The sequence below is a fragment of the Homarus americanus genome, unplaced genomic scaffold, assembly GCF_018991925.1.
Source record: "Homarus americanus isolate GMGI-L3 unplaced genomic scaffold, GMGI_Hamer_2.0 scaffold25546, whole genome shotgun sequence".
Classification (NCBI taxonomy): domain Eukaryota; kingdom Metazoa; phylum Arthropoda; class Malacostraca; order Decapoda; family Nephropidae; genus Homarus; species Homarus americanus.
Genome location: NW_024756242.1, coordinates 34,170 through 53,896, shown reverse-complemented (window position 1 = coordinate 53,896; position 19,727 = coordinate 34,170). Strand labels below are relative to the sequence as shown.

General features: G+C 39.5%; 1 protein-coding gene across 1 annotated transcript in view; it reads right to left on the bottom strand.

Annotated features, from left to right (window-relative positions):
• The window catches only part of LOC121856747 (leucine-zipper-like transcriptional regulator 1), a gene marked incomplete at its 5' end in the record, with an annotated part of 37,680 nt that overhangs the window by 8,163 nt on the left and 9,790 nt on the right, over positions 1–19,727 (bottom strand). The window contains 2 exons of the mRNA XM_042352438.1: positions 12,281–12,459; positions 15,395–15,539. Of these exons, the coding sequence (XP_042208372.1) occupies positions 12,281–12,459; positions 15,395–15,539 (324 nt within the window). The remainder of the gene's footprint in view (positions 1–12,280; positions 12,460–15,394; positions 15,540–19,727) is intronic.

Below are 19,727 nucleotides of genomic sequence, written 5' to 3'. Positions count from 1 at the left end.
CTTAATCACACGCTGCTTATCCTGCATCGAGTACTTGGCAAACTTAACTCCCTTATGATAGTCCCGCTTCTCCTTTTCCTTATTTGGCCACTTGGGTGGGTCTGTCCCACCCTCACCGGTGGGGGCCCCCAGTAGAGGCAGAGGCCATTATCTTGACTCGACAGGTGGTAGCACCACCCAAAAAAGCACACAATAGCAGACCGGGCGGTCGCTAGGATGGTGATGGATACAAAGCAATAGTTGCGTTCTTGTAAACCTCTTTTACGTTCACCACCGGCAATTTGATCACCAGAACGCTTCTTGGAAACATTATTCTTACCTTGTCTTTCCATATTCATCGCTAACACAACAAAATTGGAGAAAACAGCGAAAATCAAGGAGTAATCGACAGAAACCGCGCGATTCAACTGATCACGTGATGTAAACAGAGAGCGCTGGTGTAAACCGTTATTAGTCCTCACTGCGAAATATTCTTTTTACTTATTCTTTTCATACAGTATTTATGGGTAACAGCTAAATTAGCAAAAAAAGAACGAAAATTACTGAATAACTCTAAAAAAAAAACACTTCACAAACAAAAGACACGAATCAATTGAACATGTAATGTCGAACGTGAAATGTAAACATTGCATAACCCTGCACCACACTTAAAACGTTGAGGATGGAAAAAACATTGAGGATGGAATCGCACTATAGCCAGCATGCAAAAGTTCGAGTTTTACAAACAGCGTTCCCCTATTCATCAATCGCATTACAACAAATTCGCGTTGACAAAAAATGCGTTGTAGCAGAAATGACTATAACTAGTATGAGGGCTATGACGTCATTCAAGATGGTGGCCAGCATTCAGCTTGCTGGATGAGGCGAAACTCACGATATTTTACGCCAAATATAAGACTTGGTTACATTAGGTAGCGCTCGCGAAATTAAAAAACGCGAAATGAAATCGCGCAAAATACGAGATCTTACTGTACATCTAAAGTCATTTAATTAAGAGAAAATAAGAAATAAAATGATAAAATACAGTACAGTAAGTCCTCGCTTAACGTCGAGGTTCCGTTCCTGAAAACAGCGACGTTAACGGAATAAATTTTCCCCATAAGAAATAGATAAATATGCTAGTTACGTTCCCCAGCCTCCCTTTGCCCAATAAAATACATTACTGTATACTGTACATACAGGAATTCAATGGCATTTTTGTAGAAAATGGTATATATATATACAGTGGGGTATGCTATAACGAATCTAATTGGTTCTAGAACCTTGTTCGTTATAGCATTCGTTCGTTATAGGATTAATCCGTTCCAGGCCCCCAAATACAACCACATAACACTGAAAAATATAATATAAAATTGAAATTTTTTTAAAAAAGTGCATAAATATGCATCTAAACCCCTGAAATAAAGAATATCATTAATACTTGTAATAAAAAAAAACAATTAATTAGTAAAAAAAAAATTCGTTGTAGGAGTTTCGTTCGTTATAGCATTCTCAATTTTATAGGTAAAACCGTTCGTTATAGGAATGTTCGTAGTAGAATCCATTCGTTATAGCATACCCCACTGTAAATACTAAACAAAATCATTTTGTATTGTACTCACTGATGGACAGAGGTGGTGGAGCGAGTGTGTGGTGTGTAGTGGAGCGGAGAAGGGGGGCGAGAGAGGAAGAGGAGAGTGGCAAGTCACTGAGACCCAGAAGGTGGCTCCTCCTCCCAGTTTAAAACATCCATTTTTGTAACAAGGCTAATGGTCTTATGTTGCTTCTTCACAACACTAGCATCAGTAGCACTTAATGGGCACTTGGAAGCCATTTCGAATGGTTAGAGTACAGTATTAAGAGCAAAAACACTTAAACACACATGAATGCTGTGGTAGCTTAACAAAGGCTGGCGACGCTTGGGGATGCCGTGACACTCCGCGGGTGAGAGAGTAGCGCGCCAAGATGAGAGAGGGTGACGACTTTATACTAAATCAGCGGGACGTTATCTGAGTCATGGGTATCTAAAGAATAGCGACGTTATAAAGAAACATTATTGGGGGCAATGATAAACGAGGACTTACTGTAAATGAAAGTAAAAAATTAAGTCATCACGAAAATGAAATACCGTAAATTTCAAGTTTAATCCCGTTCGTATCACCAGGCGTTCGTAAGTCTGGAACCCACTGTATTGCTGTAGTTCACTCTAACACCAAGTACTATTTGCTTAGTCACTCTTCATAAATCAGACATATCGTGAACATGAGTACTACAACGACGCAATGGTGAAATGTCCGCCTTGAGGTCTGACTCATTTTCAGTTATGATATTCCAAAATATTTCCATTATTGTATATATCAGTGTTATTGTAATCATCAATCAGGGGCTTGTTTACATATGCCTTGCTTCTACTCAGCACAATACATGCATTAGTACAGTAAGTATTGCCTTAAAGCTTGCGGGGGGTTAGGTAAAATGGACCAGGCGAGAAAGCAAACTCCACAAGTTTTTCACGCCTGTTCCTGGAGTATGCAAAATGCAGTAGTATATATATATAGGTATATGCACATGAATAACAACATTACTTGCACATAAATAGGTATACACACATGTATAACAACATTATGTACACCTATCCCTCTGCGGATTGCACTACGAGTTGCATGGGGATCATGTACTGCATCTGACACCTTCCACTACTGGCAGCGAGAGGTTTCTACCGCTCCCTGCCCCACCTTAAGAGAGTGAGTGAGGGAGGGAGAGGGTAATACACACCCGATAAATTAGAGGGGAGAGAGTGTCCGAATGAAGTAGGGGACAAATGGACATTACTTAATCTTTTGGGGAAAATTAGGATATGTTCCATAACTCCTAAAAATTGTGGAGAGAGATACCTCTCTCTCTCTTTCTCTCTCAATCAAGTATGATCATCATCCAGCTATGAGACAATGATGAGTTATTAAGGATGTCACCTTATTGGTGAATTTTAAGGTGACTAGAGAGGCCGATACGGGATCGGCAAGGTCGTTCACATATGTTGCACATGCGGAGGGCTCCATCAAGTGCCGGAGGGGTGGCGGCAGCGTCTTTCCAGAGTTGGTGCTTGTATGCCCCAGTTTGCAGTCAGGCTAACTCGAAGGTAATGACATCTCGTGTGGTGCTCCTCCAAGCGTTACGGTGTGGAGTAATCGTCTCCCAGGTGAGGGTGTCGATTTGGCACTTTCTCAGGTTTGTCTTAAGACTATCCTTATACCTTTTCAGTTGCCCGCCAGCGTTATGTTTACTATTCGTTAGGTGACTGTAAAGTAGCTGCTTTGGGGTGAGAGGGTGTCTGGATGTGGCAAATCCAGATGAACTGGGGGCATTAATAATAATAGTATTAATGGTATTAAATAATAATACAGTAATAAAAACAACAATAATAATTATACAGTATTAGTGTAGTATTACTCTATAGACAGTATAGTTGTTATTTCTGTATATCAATACCATACAGTATTATTATAACTTGCCTCCTTTTAATTTGAATACAGCTTGCAATTTCTAACAGTCATCTTATTGGTCAAAGAATCAGTATATATTTCATTGCAAATGACTGCAAGGAACCCTTAGCCTTTGTATATCAGACACCGTTTGCTTAGCGACGGCATATTCGCTACAGCTTCTCGCTACAGACCAGCCACTACCTAACTTCTGTAACACCTCCAGCTTCTGAGCTACAGTAAGCTGCGTGCACTTCCTTTTGAGTGCCATCACTACATAACAGTCACAAGGCACGAAATACACGAGGAACAACAAAAGGGCACAATCAAGAGGTAGCAAGATGGTGTGTACACACCGAGACTACAAGCGAGACTGAGGAGGGATGTGCACTGTAACTAGTGGCGGGAGATGCGGAATGGGTCCATTTTAGCAGCAGGAGAGTAAACATGGCATTTGGACTGAGAGAGAGACCAGATAGGAATTTGCCACATCCAGACGACATACAGACCAACCGAAATCCGGATCTGAGAGGTCCGGAAGTGCGAGAGTTTACTGTATATTGAAGTACCTAGTACAGTACACCACACAAGGATGACTCCCTCTCCGAATCCTACCCCCATCTCTAGCTGTTGCTAATACGGCGAGTAGGTGTACCAACTTACAGTAGGCTCACGCCAATAACGACTTTCACAATAAAATTTTCGACAATAACGGTAAGTTACAATAGATACCCATTTTCAATAATAACGTCTGGATTCTCTTGAATAATGGAGATTTCGCTGGAAGCGTCCAAGCGCATCAATGATAGCGTTTGTTTGTGGCCATGTTGATGACGTAGTTGTCTGCTCCGCCTCACTCTCACACACGCTCCGTGGAATACAGCGCTGCGCCCACGTGTGAGATTTTCGCCTCTATAACCAGTGGTTGCTAGGGTCGGTGATCAACAATGGCTTCCGCGTTTTTGCCTGTGGGGGCTAGGGGAGGTGGTGGAGGGAGTGATTTGCCGCCCGACTGCCCGGGAACTTGTAAAGTGAATGAGAAAAAAGACCCCAAAGCTAAGAGACAAAGCCACAAGAAGCGTGCCTACTCGGTCAAGGATAAAGAACAGATTGTTGAGCTCATTGAAAGTGGTGCAAGGAACATTGATATTGTGAGGAAATTGAACTGTCCTGAGTCTACAGTGCGAAATATTAATTGGAACTTAGAGGAAACCAAGAAGAGTATTACGCTGGCTAAGAAATATTTCGATAGTGATGGAAATGTGAGGCGAGCTATGAATGATAAAAGTGATAGAAACAGGTTGTTAGTGATAACAGAGCATTTTCTTGTGAAATGGTTAGCTTGTAGAATGAAAGACAGCGCAAGTGTTAGCGGCCCTTAGATACGAGATCAAGCAAGGGTATTGTACGCTGCTGTAGCTCGAAAGAAAAACATTAAGTCTCCCCCTCCTTTCAATGCCTCAGTAGGGTGGCTGCATAAGTTTAAGATTAGAAGTGGCACAAAGTATGCAAAGTATCAGGGTGAGGCTTTGTCTGATGACTTAGTGGCTGCAGATTCCTTCCCTGAAATTGCCAATCAAATCATTCAAGAGGGAGGTTATACCCTGGATCATATTTTTAACTGTGACGAGACTGGGTTGTTTTGGAAAAAATCCCCTAAAGCAACATTTATCTCTAAGAAAGAAAAACAGGCAAAAGGTGTGAAAATGGCAAAGGATTGCTTTAGTGTCCTCCTAACCTGTAATGCTTCAGGTGACTGCCACATGAAGCCTCTGGTGATCTACAAATATAAAAGACCAAGAGCTTACAAGGGATGTGATATGTCCAAACTGAATGTCTACTGGAAAAAGACAAATAATGGCTACATGTCCACGGAGTTATCAAAGGAGTGGATTGATGATTGTTTTGTTAAGGATGCCAAAGAATACTGCAGGAAGAAGAATGTAGCCTTCAAAACGGTGCTCTTTCTAGACTATGTCCCCAGTCATACACGATTTCCAGTAGGACGTCACCCTAGTGTTGAGGTTGTGTTTCTACCACCAAATACAACCTCCAAAATACAGCCACTAGACCAAGAAATCATAGCGAATGTAAAGTTGCTGTACTATAAATATGTCCGTGACAAGATAAGGAAGGAAACTGATTAGCAAGAAGAAGTGAAGGAAATTGCTGAAACTGTGAGCAGCAGCGAGGAGGTGTAGGATCCTCCCCTCGCCATCTCCGCTGCTCCGCCTGACTCACTCACAGCCTCCGCCTCCGCTCCTCCTCCTGGCTCACTCACAGCCTCCGCCTCCGCTCCTCCTCCTGGCTCACTCACAGCCTCCGCCTCCACTCCTCCTCCTGGCTCACTCACAGCCTCTGCCTCCACTCCTCCTGCAACCCCAGCCACCCCTGCTCCACCTGGCGTACCTTCAACCTCCACAATGACTGTTACTGCCTTCTGGAAAAATTATAACATTTACCAGGCAGTCAATTTCTTTGTAAAAGCCTGGGGAAATACTACAAAAGCAACCGTTAGGCAAGCCTGGTCGACACTCCTGCCACAACTCAAGTCTGCCGAGACGAAGAGACAGCAGCCAGTAGAGTTAATGAGCCAAGTGTTGGAAACCGTCCGCAGTATCCCAGCCCCAGGATTTCAAGAAGTGACTCGGGAAGATTTAGAAGAACGGATGTAAGAAGGTAACATAAATGACGTCGAGGATCTCCTGGAGGATGAAGAAGGTGGTGAGAGTGGTGATGCAGCACGTGATGCAGGGGAGACTGACCAGAGGAAAGTGACGACACAGATGCTGTCACTCTTATTGGGTGTCTGTACCAGCCTTGAAGAGATGATCCACGACATTGAGAGTGAATCAGGTGAAAGGGAGCAAATGATTGGATTTGTAGAATATATTTCAAGAAAAATACCAGAAGCAGTACAACGAGCGAGTGAATGCCCGGCACCAGTCACTCATCACTAGCTTTATTTCACAACGCCGGCCAGCCGAGGAAGACCAACAGAGAGAGAGTGAAGTTGATGAAGACATTGATGACATTGGGGAAATGCCTGAAGATTTTGACTTTGTGGGTTTTAATGAAGTGTTAGCGCAAGTGGGTGAACCGGGTGCGAGAGGCCAGCGTGGGGACGGAGATGGGACCAGGGAAGCGGGCGGAGGTTCGACGCAGTAGCCTCCATGCCCCAGCCTCGGAACAATCATCACACAAAGCACCTCAAAAACTCCCCCAAGCTACGGGTAAGTGTTATATTACTCAAATTCTTTATTTTGATGCTTGAATAACAAATCTTTTGATTTCAGCTAACAAAAAGTGTTAGGCAGGGCTTCAAAGGGGAAAAAATGGGTGAAATTCTTGGGGCGGCGGCACCGATAAACCCTTTTTACATGTATTTTAATGTCACACAAATAACGTTTTTGCTAATAACGGCATTTTTCAGGCACCTATTAGACATTATTGGCGAGAGCATTTCGTCTAGCGTTTCAAATTGTAACGATGGAAAATATAATGTTACATTTTGGGGGGACTGTACAACACGATAAACAGTACATATATTTTCTCGATTTAACGAACCAATTCAAGCCACCTCTTTCCGTTAAATTGAAATTTCTGCTAATCAAATTTCCGTTACCGGTATTTTCACTCAATTCAGAGAACTAGTTCACTAAATCGGGCATGATTCCATTAAATTCCGCTGCTTGGCGCGTGGAGTTTGTTTACATCTACTCAGTCTGTGTCCTGCCGCCACTACGTGTGTTGTCCACTGCTACCTCTCGGTCAACTGACTAATGTGCTTAGACATCATGCTGAAAGTCTCTCAGAAGTCTCAGAAAGGAAGTGGTGTGGGGAGGGAAAGTCAAAAGTGAGCAGCTATAGAAAAAATTGAAGACAAATAACCGAACCCCTAGTTTAAGGTAAGCCATGAATAATGTTTCTAATGTTTCTATGTACATATCATGTGTCTGAGGTGTCTCCGTAGGTGTGAGCTTATAAACGGAATTAATCTCGATTTAGCGAAGTGATATCCCCCTTCGCCGGAACAATTGATGCAGAGAACTTCCGGGGATGAGAGATTTCCGGCTAACCAAACGACTTTCTCAAACCTGGAAATTGCTGATCCCCGGAATCTTTCCCGGTCACTGGGAAAGGTTTCCAGGTGTCTAAACTAAACATCTTGCACAGACAGACACTAGCCCACTTCCCCAGAATGTTTCTGGGTGCTGGGGATGTTTTCCTTGAGTCTAAACTGCTGGAGTCCATAAATGCAGTTCTAATTAAGTTAAAACTCCATTTCTTTACTGTAATATTCCAGAATAGTTTATCTAAATGTGGTGAAATAAATATATTTAAAAATTTAAAATCTACATGATACAGGCATGAATGAAGCTGAGTGATAAAGCAAAGACTGGTATTTTTCTTCCCCATGGAGCTGTGGGTGATTAGTGGGTCTCATGTAACTGACCTGACCTGATCTGATGTAATGTCAGGTGGAGGTAGGGTGAGTCTCATAACCTGAAGATGTCTTGAATAAACACGAAATCTAAAGTATTCTCAGGGAAATTGTGATAACTATAAGTGAGCGAAGTTGTATCCCTTCAACATTACGTTACATAACATTTTAAAATGTGGAGTGAGAAAGCAGTAAGGTGTGGGTAATTAGAGAGATGGAGTGGAAAGGAGTGGTAACTTGCACAGGTGTTGCCAAGTGCTCCTCAACAGCAGATATTTAACTCACTACCATGCAGTCACACAGAAATTAAATTAGTCATACAATAAGACCCTTACTCCTCATGCTTGCTATCTTAATTCCTATGATGTGTGTGTGTGTGTGTGTGTGTGTGTGTGTGTGTGTGTGTGTGTGTGTGTGTGTGTGTGTGTGTGTGTGTGTGTGTGTGTGTGTGTGTGTGTGTGTGTGTGTGTGTGTGTGTGTGTGTGTGTGTGTGTGTGTGTGTGTGTGTGTGTGTGTGTGTGTGTGTGTGTGTGTGTGTGTGTGTGTGTGTGTGTGTGTGTGTGTGTGTGTGTGTGTGTGTGTGTGTGTGTGTGTGTGTGTGTGTGTGTGTGTGTGTGTGTGTGTGTGTGTGTGTGTGTGTGTGTGTGTGTGTGTGTGTGTGTGTGTGTGTGTGTGTGTGTGTGTGTGTGTGTGTGTGTGTGTGTGTGTGTGTGTGTGTGTGTGTGTGTGTGTGTGTGTGTGTGTGTGTGTGTGTGTGTGTGTGTGTGTGTGTGTGTGTGTGTGTGTGTGTGTGTGTGTGTGTGTGTGTGTGTGTGTGTGTGTGTGTGTGTGTGTGTGTGTGTGTGTGTGTGTGTGTGTGTGTGTGTGTGTGTGTGTGTGTGTGTGTGTGTGTGTGTGTGTGTGTGTGTGTGTGTGTGTGTGTGTGTGTGTGTGTGTGTGTGTGTGTGTGTGTGTGTGTGTGTGTGTGTGTGTGTGTGTGTGTGTGTGTGTGTGTGTGTGTGTGTGTGTGTGTGTGTGTGTGTGTGTGTGTGTGTGTGTGTGTGTGTGTGTGTGTGTGTGTGTGTGTGTGTGTGTGTGTGTGTGTGTGTGTGTGTGTGTGTGTGTGTGTGTGTGTGTGTGTGTGTGTGTGTGTGTGTGTGTGTGTGTGTGTGTGTGTGTGTGTGTGTGTGTGTGTGTGTGTGTGTGTGTGTGTGTGTGTGTGTGTGTGTGTGTGTGTGTGTGTGTGTGTGTGTGTGTGTGTGTGTGTGTGTGTGTGTGTGTGTGTGTGTGTGTGTGTGTGTGTGTGTGTGTGTGTGTGTGTGTGTGTGTGTGTGTGTGTGTGTGTGTGTGTGTGTGTGTGTGTGTGTGTGTGTGTGTGTGTGTGTGTGTGTGTGTGTGTGTGTGTGTGTGTGTGTGTGTGTGTGTGTGTGTGTGTGTGTGTGTGTGTGTGTGTGTGTGTGTGTGTGTGTGTGTGTGTGTGTGTGTGTGTGTGTGTGTGTGTGTGTGTGTGTGTGTGTGTGTGTGTGTGTGTGTGTGTGTGTGTGTGTGTGTGTGTGTGTGTGTGTGTGTGTGTGTGTGTGTGTGTGTGTGTGTGTGTGTGTGTGTGTGTGTGTGTGTGTGTGTGTGTGTGTGTGTGTGTGTGTGTGTGTGTGTGTGTGTGTGTGTGTGTGTGTGTGTGTGTGTGTGTGTGTGTGTGTGTGTGTGTGTGTGTGTGTGTGTGTGTGTGTGTGTGTGTGTGTGTGTGTGTGTGTGTGTGTGTGTGTGTGTGTGTGTGTGTGTGTGTGTGTGTGTGTGTGTGTGTGTGTGTGTGTGTGTGTGTGTGTGTGTGTGTGTGTGTATGTGTGTTGTGTGGTGATGTGGGGTGAGAGTGGGGAAGTTGAACCTTTTTGGGGGGTGAGGAGGGAAGGTCGCACGGTCAGTTTTCTCACCCCCTTCCTCACTCAAGTGTGGCTAATTGTGATAAGGAGGCGAATTTGATACCACAATGATCCTTAATAAATTATCTACGAGATGTTTTCAATAAGATATCCCGAAACAAAATATTTTAATATGATATAATGATAGGAATTCCATCCTTTTATATATAAAAATCAAGAAATGTTGATACCGGAATCAATAAAATCAGCTCTAATTTCGTTAGACACACCATTCTTTTTTTCAAAATAATCCTGAATACTTTATCTAAAAGTTTGGTTAACCATTTCGCTGCAATTCACGCACTTACCATTTTATTTTGGCTACTGCCAAATGATTTTATTCAGCTTAGGGTAACCTCCCGCAGCCAAAGGGTTCAATAAATATATTAAAAAAAAGCTCTATATGATACAGGCATGAATAGAGCTGTGTGTTACAGAAGAGTGTGGTATTTTCCAAGAATAAAGAATGCAGGTCGTAAAGCTGTAGTTATTTACGCAAACACCACTGTACAAGTACTATATTGTTCATATTGTAAACATAATAATGTATACTACTGTACTACTATACTGTATATACTGTAATCACCAGCAGATCCTGTCATCTTTAGCCTAGAGTAGGCAAACACTTCACTGAGCTGACTGTAATACATAACTGTAATCACATCTTAACACTTGTGATGGAGGTTGGGTGGGAGATTATTGGGTCATGTTACTAACCTGACCCGATGCAATGTCAGGTCACCAATTGTTGGGTGGGGTACGAGTGGGTTTTATGACCTGAGGATGCCTTGAATGACATTATTTTTTTACCTATGAGGTATATACATAGTCCAGTACTGTACTGTATTGTATATGAAGTGTACATGTATTAATAAGCACAGATTATTACAGTAACCAATCTTTACAAATTAATGAAAAAAAACCATTTTATCATGAGTGAGGAAGTATTTGCCGACAAATACTCAGTGAGAGGCGACCCTTTATGTGTGTGTGTGTGTGGGGGGGAGGAGACTGGCGCATCATATTTACCCTCCAATGGGCCCTTTACCCCCCCTCCCTCCCTACCTCACATCATTCGTTATAAACTTCTATTTGTGTTGGAGAGATAAATTTAATACCATAATTATCCTGAATAAATTCCCTCGAGACGCTTCCAATACGATATCCTTAAACAAAATATTTAGTTAAACACACCATTTTTTACCAAAATTATCCTGAATACTTAATCTAAAAGTTAGGTTAAAGAAAACCGTATTTTACAGCATATGAGATGCACCCATTTTAGCAGGAAGTATTTAGAAACTTTTGTGTGGATTTGTTCCTGTAACCATAGTTTCTTAAAATAATATATAAAGTATCAGTAAATGTGAGGAATAATAAAATAATACCAATAAATAAATTACAAAAAAAAATACTGCATTGCCAAACAAGTAAATAAAAGCCAAATGAAAGTTTAACAGTCGTCATTTGCATATACTTCCTGGTTCAGCATAGCAACGCAGACACCACCTCCGCCAATTCCCTAGCAAAGCTCCCCCCCCCCCACACGTCCCGCCTCCTCCCGCTCCCACAGTGAGACAACTAACTTGTGAGCAAAGAAATGTATATTCCCTTTATATGTCTGCCATTAAGATAATTATTTATTTTACTTTTTTCACAATATGTATGTAGGAAGTTGTGCATGTAACTGAGAAAAAAATAAATTAAGAAAGTTACGTATATCTCCCCAAAAGAACAAGATGAAAAACAACCATAACAACAGTTGCCTGCAGCATCTCCTCTCCCTCTGTTTGTGCTCAACCATTGTCTGTGATGCAGCATCTCGTGTTGTACGCTCAAAACTTTAGTGTTTCTGTGTGAAATGGACCCTAAAAGACTGCCAAGTGTCAGTGCTAGTGATGCTAGTGGAGTGAAATGTAAAGGCAGAAGTCAATGATGACTCTGACAAATAAAGTTGAATTATTAGATAAGTTAAAAGAGGGGACGAGTGTTGCCTCGGCTGGTCGGTTGTTTGGTATAGGTATACAGTACTGTAGTGCACTAAGGTAGTACAAGTTGCTATTCACGGTTTTGCCTAATTGCGCCATTCCTTGAAACCTAACCCCAGCGAATAACAAGGGTTTACTGTACTGTACTGTATAACTGTACTGTACTTTACTAATGATGTATTAATGTATAGAATTTCATTTTTAAAGGTTTTCTTTATTGGAAGCAGCAAATCATTGAATTTGCATTTCATTGTAAAAAGTTATGAATGGTAAAAAATTAATTGCATTAACTCTGACTTTGAAAAGTATATTCATGAATGACAAATTCAAGCACAGTACAGTCATGGCTTACTGTACATACTATATATACAACAGTTATGTGGAAACAATTCTTCCAAATAAACTACAGTACAATACAGTAATTCTAAAATTACCATATAAACCAAATGCATTATTAAGGAGTATAAATATTTACAAAAAAGGCTCACATACCTGCACCATACTATTTTCTGGCATAAAGGATCTGAACATTGCCTCAAAATAAGAACACCGAGCTGCCAAGACAGCTTTGTGTGCTCTGATGGGAGAACCATCAAGCATCAGGGTGATATCACAAAAATCCTGACCCACACTCTTTAGAAACTGCTCCATGTCTTGCTCCAATGTTGTTCCTGAAAATCATTTGGAAAAATATTACATACTCACAAATTTTCTTGAAGTTTAGTGATTAAAGTACAGGCATCCCCCGCGCTATTGGAAGGGTTGCATCACTGGAAAATTGACCGTATCACAAAATTCCACAAGGCGAAACCTATTTTCCCATTGACTTCCATTATAAAACTGGAGATGCGTTCCTAAGGGATTTTTTCGGCCCAAAAAAAGTAATTCAAGAACTTTTATGAATGAAAATAAACATTTATAAACACATACAATACAGTACATTAAATAATTTATGATATACCTTCTTAAAACATAAAGTTTAATATCCAATGTAATGCCTTTGCGGCTTCTTTTTGCACTACTGCAGTCACTTCCACTTCATGGCCTCTTTCCAGTCATCTTGAATAAGGGTAATGTACTGTACTGTACTTACTGTATGTTTGTAAAAGTTAAATCCAACTGCTGGGGCGAGAAACATGCGCGCACACTGGATGTAAACAATGGAGTGATTCTGCGTGGCGATGCCACGCTTGGCGGTAGCAAACACCAAGGAATCCACACCAAACAAATTATAATTTTTAACAAAATTTTTTAATTTTATATAGTGATTTTTTTTTTAAATTGTTAAAATTTACCCCAATTTCCGTAAGGGCGGATTTACGGGCCGTATCGTGATATTATTGGTCATAATTTACAAATTACGTAAGACCAAAATTCCGCAACCCGGGGTTCCGTAACGTGGGGGATGCCTGTATGGGCAACTGATCTTAGCCTCCCATGGAAAATTAAACAAAGGAACCATATACTCCATCAATTGAGTGAACAGAGAGGTTATAGTCACTATCACACTCTACTCTATATTATGCATATTTGTATCCTGCCTTTACATCTATGACCCTCCTATATTGTATGGTGCCTAAATCCATCTTTCTTATGGTAAACAATTCATTATCAACCACTTTCATTACTTTATTCCACTTTTTATTTTATTGATAAGTTATTTGACATAATCATCAAACTTACTATGACTGCTAACTCAAACTTTTCATATTTAGTTTTTAATATACAGGTATTCCCCGACTTACGACTACTTGGACTTACGTCCATCGGTACTTACGACCTGCTCTGACCTTATGACCGTCGGGACATACGACCGTGGCAGTCGTGACCAAAAATATTTTCAAATGATGCGCGCATTTTCTATACAGAAACGTTTCTGTCCCGGGCGAGAGCGTGGCGGGCTCTGGTCGCTGCGTGGGTACACTCACTCAGTCAAACGCTTAGTTGGTGTTTGGCTATTTTATCCTGTACTGATCGCGCTGTGAACTTTCGTTATCGTATTAAATTGACTTTATAATGACTGGAAAGCGTAAAAGTGAGAGTGCTGGTGGTGCTCCAAAGAAAAGGAGACAGGCAATTACTTTTGAGATGAAAATGAAGATAATAACTCAGCATGAGAATGGAAAACTGTTGCAACAATCTCACGTGACCTAGGTTTCTCACACTCGACCATATCCACTATTCTGAAGGACAAGGAACATATTCGTGATGTAGTGAAAGGAACAACACCTATAAAGGGAACTATAATTTCAAAGAAAAGACAAGGTCCTATTCACGATATGGAAAAATTATTGGTGATATGGATAGAAGACCAGATGCAGAAGCGTGTACCCTTAAGCCTTCTAACCATACAGGCTAAAGCAAGAAGCCTGTTCCAAAGCCTGAAGGAGCAGGCAGGAGATGAATGTGATCAAACCTTTACAGGAAGTCATGGGTGGTTTGATAGATTTAAAAAATGCTACAGTCTACACAATGTTAAGGTGAGTGGAGAGGCAGCTAGTGCCGATGTTGGTGCTGCCGAAGCTTTTAAGGAGGAGTTAGATGAAGTGATTGTGGAAGGGAATTATTTGCCTGAGCAAATATTCAATGTGGATGAGACTGGATTATTGTGGAAGCGCATGCCTGAGCGGACATACAGTATCAAAGGAGTTAATGAAAATGAACTTATTTTGGATATTAGTAACAAGATAGTGGAGTTAGGTAAACAGCTGGAGTTAGAAATTGATAATGAAGATGTTGAACAGTTGGTTGAAAGTGTAGGAGAAGAGCTCAGTAGCGAGGATCTTATTGAACTAGATGCACAGAAAATTGCAGAGGAAGAAGAGACAAAATGTAGAAGAAGAGCCTGCACCCCCCAAATAGTTTTCAGTGAAACAAATGGCAGAGGCATTTGCTACAATTAATAAAGGAATGCAAATGTTTGATGGCATGGATCAAAATTATGAGCATTATGCCAAAGTTGACAGAATGTTCAAAGATGCAATTGCTTGCTACAGAGAAATTTATAATGAAAAGAAAAAAAACTGTGCTGTCTAAATTGGACATTTATTTTAAGAAGTCCCCCAGTGCTGTCTCCTCACGCCCCACCAGTGCTGCCTCTTCACTCCCTTTAGATGGTCCAATACCTTCAACCAGCAAGTTTCCACAGTACATAAACCTGTCTGAAGACAGTGACATTGATGACCCAACCAGCCCTGTCTCCTCCTCTACTTCATCCAATTAATATAGTCTCCATGTATCCTGTAAATAGAAAATTATGGGGGCCCTGTGCACATTCAGCTGACTACATTAAAGGTAAGTGCTCAGTCACACTGTATCCATTCCTCATTATTTATTACTTTTACTGTACTGTATTTCATTGTAGATTTTTTATTAAAAAAAGAAAGAAAAAAAATTGATTTTTTTTTTTTAATTTTTTTTTATCTATGTCGGACTTACGACCACCAATCGGACTAACGACCTGGATTTGGGTCCCTAACCCATTGTAACTCGGGGAGCACCTTACAGTATAAATAAAATATCCATTCATGAAAAAACATTCTTTCAATATCAACAACATAGTTCTTCTCTACAATGTGATTGATCAGACACAATATAATGACAAACCTGAAGATTCAAACTGAGGTTCCTGGAGTGATCTCATTGGTGGCATCTGTTTTCGACGGATTATTTCTACCATAAGCGGCTTATCAAGCATCTCAAATTCTTTCGACATCACTATTTGGTTGTAGTTACTCTCTCGTACAATGAACTGAAAGAATACAAAATTTAGCTAATACTGTATCTGTGGTAAAGTCAGAATAAACAATTATCTAATTTTTCTACCACAAAAATATGTTAAATTTTTTTAGGTGCTGTTATGCCTATGATATGTTCAGCACCTTAACACCTAATGCTTAACAGGTGTGGAAGAATAACATACTGTATTTTTCGGCTTGAAAGACGCACTTTTTATGACAAATATACTTTGAAAATTACCATGCGTCTTCCAGGATGCTAGTTGTAGCAGAGGTTTTCTCAGGGTCAACTGAAATTAGCCCCTTACAAAGACTGTTACCTCATTACAGTACTTAACAATTACAAGTATTCTCTATACAGTGAGTTCTGCTATAATGCGTGTTTTGACAAAGCGAATTGGCTCTGACGCGATTTATGAATAGAGGAACGATATTTGAGTAACGCGAACGCTTGTTTGCTGTAAAGTGATTTTTGCTTACTATTTCTCCAATTTTGTGGTATTAACTGTGAATATGATAAAGAAGAATATCTCCAAGAAGCGTTCTGGTGATCGCATTCCCGGTGATGATCGTAAAAGAAAGGCTATAACCCTTGAAGTGAAGCTCGATGTTATCAACCTCAAAATCACCCTCCCCCCCATCAAGTTATATTCATATATTTTCAAGGTAAAGTGTTACATTTACTGTATGATTTCATTATTAGATATGAATGTAACATTTATTTAGACTGTGCTATCCTTTGTGTTAGGCTAACTACTAAATTTTTTTCGATTTCGAGTAGTAATCTGCACCTAACCCTATTTTCTCCATAAGCCCTGTTATTTCTATTACGTGAATTTCTATAACACGATGTTTTACAAGAACACAACTATCGCGTTACAGCAGAACTGACTGTACAGTATTATAAAACTATTGATTTAACTAATATTGTTGAAATATTACGAAAAAAATAAAAATAAACCCTTGCTGCTGTGCCGCAGTGGTGTGACAGCGCCATCTATTGAGGAATTGCTAAAGGTTGTCTGCTGGTCTCAAAGAGCAGGAATGTTTGTTTCTTCATACGTAGGCTCTCATATTTGGACACCTATTTACAGTAGGCTCTCATATTTGGACAACCATTTTGACTGTAAAAACCTCGCAAAACTAAAATCTTCCAAATTTAAATACAACTTCCTATGGAGAAAATTAATTTGAGTCTGGTACTTTCGATATTTGGCTAAATTTTGCCTTATTTACCCTACTTTTTGGGCGAATTACTACCTGTAATAAAGCAACATCCTAATAAACCAATGAAAATAACACAGATAAAGTTAAATAAAAACTAAAAATAACACAGAAAAAGTTCTTATGTTCTACAGCTTCAGCTAGAGTTGAACCTGATGGCTTGGCAACTTCGTCATCCGAGTAAAAACACACACAGCAACATTGGCTGTCCTTATGTTTTCAACGTTACCACCATTGGTGGGTAGAATTTTTTGTATTAAATTCAGAAACATTAATTAAAATATACATGAACAGTAAATAAGTGTTGCTTTCATATTCTTATATAGAGTAATGATGATATGTTTTCATATGTGCGCACTTACATACGCGATCCCACTTTTTCTTTACCATTAATAGTTAGCTACTTCCATTGTTCCATTTATTAACATTAAATAACATTACTTAAAGCAACCATATTAATTTTTTTACATTAATTTTACTACAGCTACAACCCAGGTCTTATTTTCTTCAGTTTTATACAGTAAAAGTCCAAAAACCCGGATGCCAGAAATCCGGACCACCCGAGAATCCGGACTTTTCAAAAACGATTTTTTTTTTTTAGCGGGCATTTGTGTGCATGTGCGCATGCGTGAGCGCCACAGCTGCACAGCGACAACAAGCGACCACGTGGTCGCCACTTTAAAATGGGCAATCAAACTGTGACAACATACCGTATATACTCGTCTATAACCCCCCCTCGTTATCAGTCGACCCTGATTTTTTGACCAAGAAATCGTTAATTTATGATATTCCTCGTTTATAGTTCCACCCACGTTTTTGAGGGTAATGGAACAACAAAACCACTAAAAACGCTCTACGTCCTATAAACTGAGGCTCGCCGTGCATGAAACACAAGTGCTGAAGGCAAATTGTTTACCATTTATTATTACGACACTTTACACTGAAACCCGGGTAGTTTCAACAAAAATATTGTATATTTCCATTCAAGTATTTATTCAAGTCAATTAGGAGGGAATATTATTGAAATACAACAGTTTTTAAACTAAACCATTCGAAAAGCGATTACGGTAACATCTTTTGAACGAAAGAAAGCGAAAGTCATTGTTTTCGTCATGATTTTATCCCACTTTCCACTGTAATACGTATGTAATTTCAGGAAAAATATTACATTTCCGTGAATGTATTATATCAAGCACAGTATGAATAGAATATCATTGTAATATATCAGAATTTTAACCGAAAACTATTAAAAAACGAGTAACATCTCAAGAACATCGGAAGCTTAGGTAAAGTCTTTTGTTTTCGTCATGTATTTTATCCTATTTTACATTGAAATACGTCATGTTTCCACAAAACTACTATTTATCTCCGAGAATATATTCATTCAGGCGCAGTTTAGGTAAAATAGATGAGTGATGTAATAGTTTTTTAACTGAAAACGATTTGAAAAACACGTACCCTCTAGCCCTGTTCAAAGAGAGGACTGGGAGAAGCTGTTTGGTGCTGCAGACGATGACAAGGAAAATGATTTTGATGGATTTTAATGAAAATATTCAGAAATATGGTATCGTAGTATTTATTCAAGTCAATTAGGATAGAATATTATTGTAATACAACAGTTTTTGAACTGAAAACCATTCGAAAAGCGATTATGGTAACATCTTTTGAACGAAAGAAAGCGAAAGTCATTGTTTTCATCACGATTTTATCCCACTTTCCACTGTAATACGTACGTTCAGCAAAAATATTACATTTCCGTGAATGCATTATATCAAGCACAGTATGAATAGAATACCATTGTAATATAACAATATTTTGAGTCCTACTCTTTCCATTTACAGAGTACTGTACAAGCCCATAACAATGGCTCCTAAAGTAGATAAACTTCGTTGTGTGAAGAGAAAGAAGAACACATTGAAATTGAGTGACAAACTTGAAATAATTAAGAAACTAGATCGTGGTGTGAGCAATACTGTTCTAATGGAAACATACGACATTGGAAAGTCTACAATTTATAATATATAAAAGGCAAAGAATAAAATATAGAATTCACAGCTTTTTCATTAAAACTGCTCGTTTTGATAAATGAAGCATGCTATATTTGCAAATGAATAAACTATCAAAATGTACCTGTTCATTTCTTCTTTATTCTTCATTAAATTTGAATTTTAAAACTACTGCCTGAGAATCCGGAAAATCCGAAAATCCGGACCGACCCAATCCCCAAGCAGTCCGGATTTTTGGACTTCTACTGTATGTAGAACCAATCAGTCACTGGTTTTGTAAACATTAATGAAAACAATGCCATCTCGTCTCCTCGTGTGTTTTAATATTCTACGTATTATTAATGAATTGTATTGTTCATTTTGCGCACATAAACATTAATTCAATCAAAAGGAAATTAAGTAATAAACAATAATAAATCTTTTGTATATAAGAGAAATTACGCTGTAATGTGCACGTCTGAACATTGGCGGGCCGCTCAAACCCATCGAAACTCGAGTTTCCGCCATCAAAATTTGAAATTGTGTAGTGTTTTTTTGTGTCCAAATATAAAACATCAAATTAAAAACTCGCGAAATTTGAGAACCTACCATAGACTGTAAAAACCTCACAATATTCAAATCGTCCGAATTTAAATACAACTTCCTATGGAGAAAATTTATTTGAGTCTGGTACTTTTGATGTTAGGCAAAATTTTGCCTTATTTACCCTACAGTACTTTTTTGGGCAAATTACTATCTGTAATAAAGCAACATCCTAATAAACCAGGATTTGAAGATGAATGAAATGCTTTTGACAGTTTTACTGGACATGATATTTAGAGATTTACAGTTTTTTGTGATTTTTATTGTTTGCTTACCAAAAATTTTAATTCAACAGATTTTTACCGAGTTGTTTTTTTATTTATTTATTTATTTTTTTTTAAACTAATTTTTTCATTTTTTTATTTAGACATTGTTATACATGTTTACATT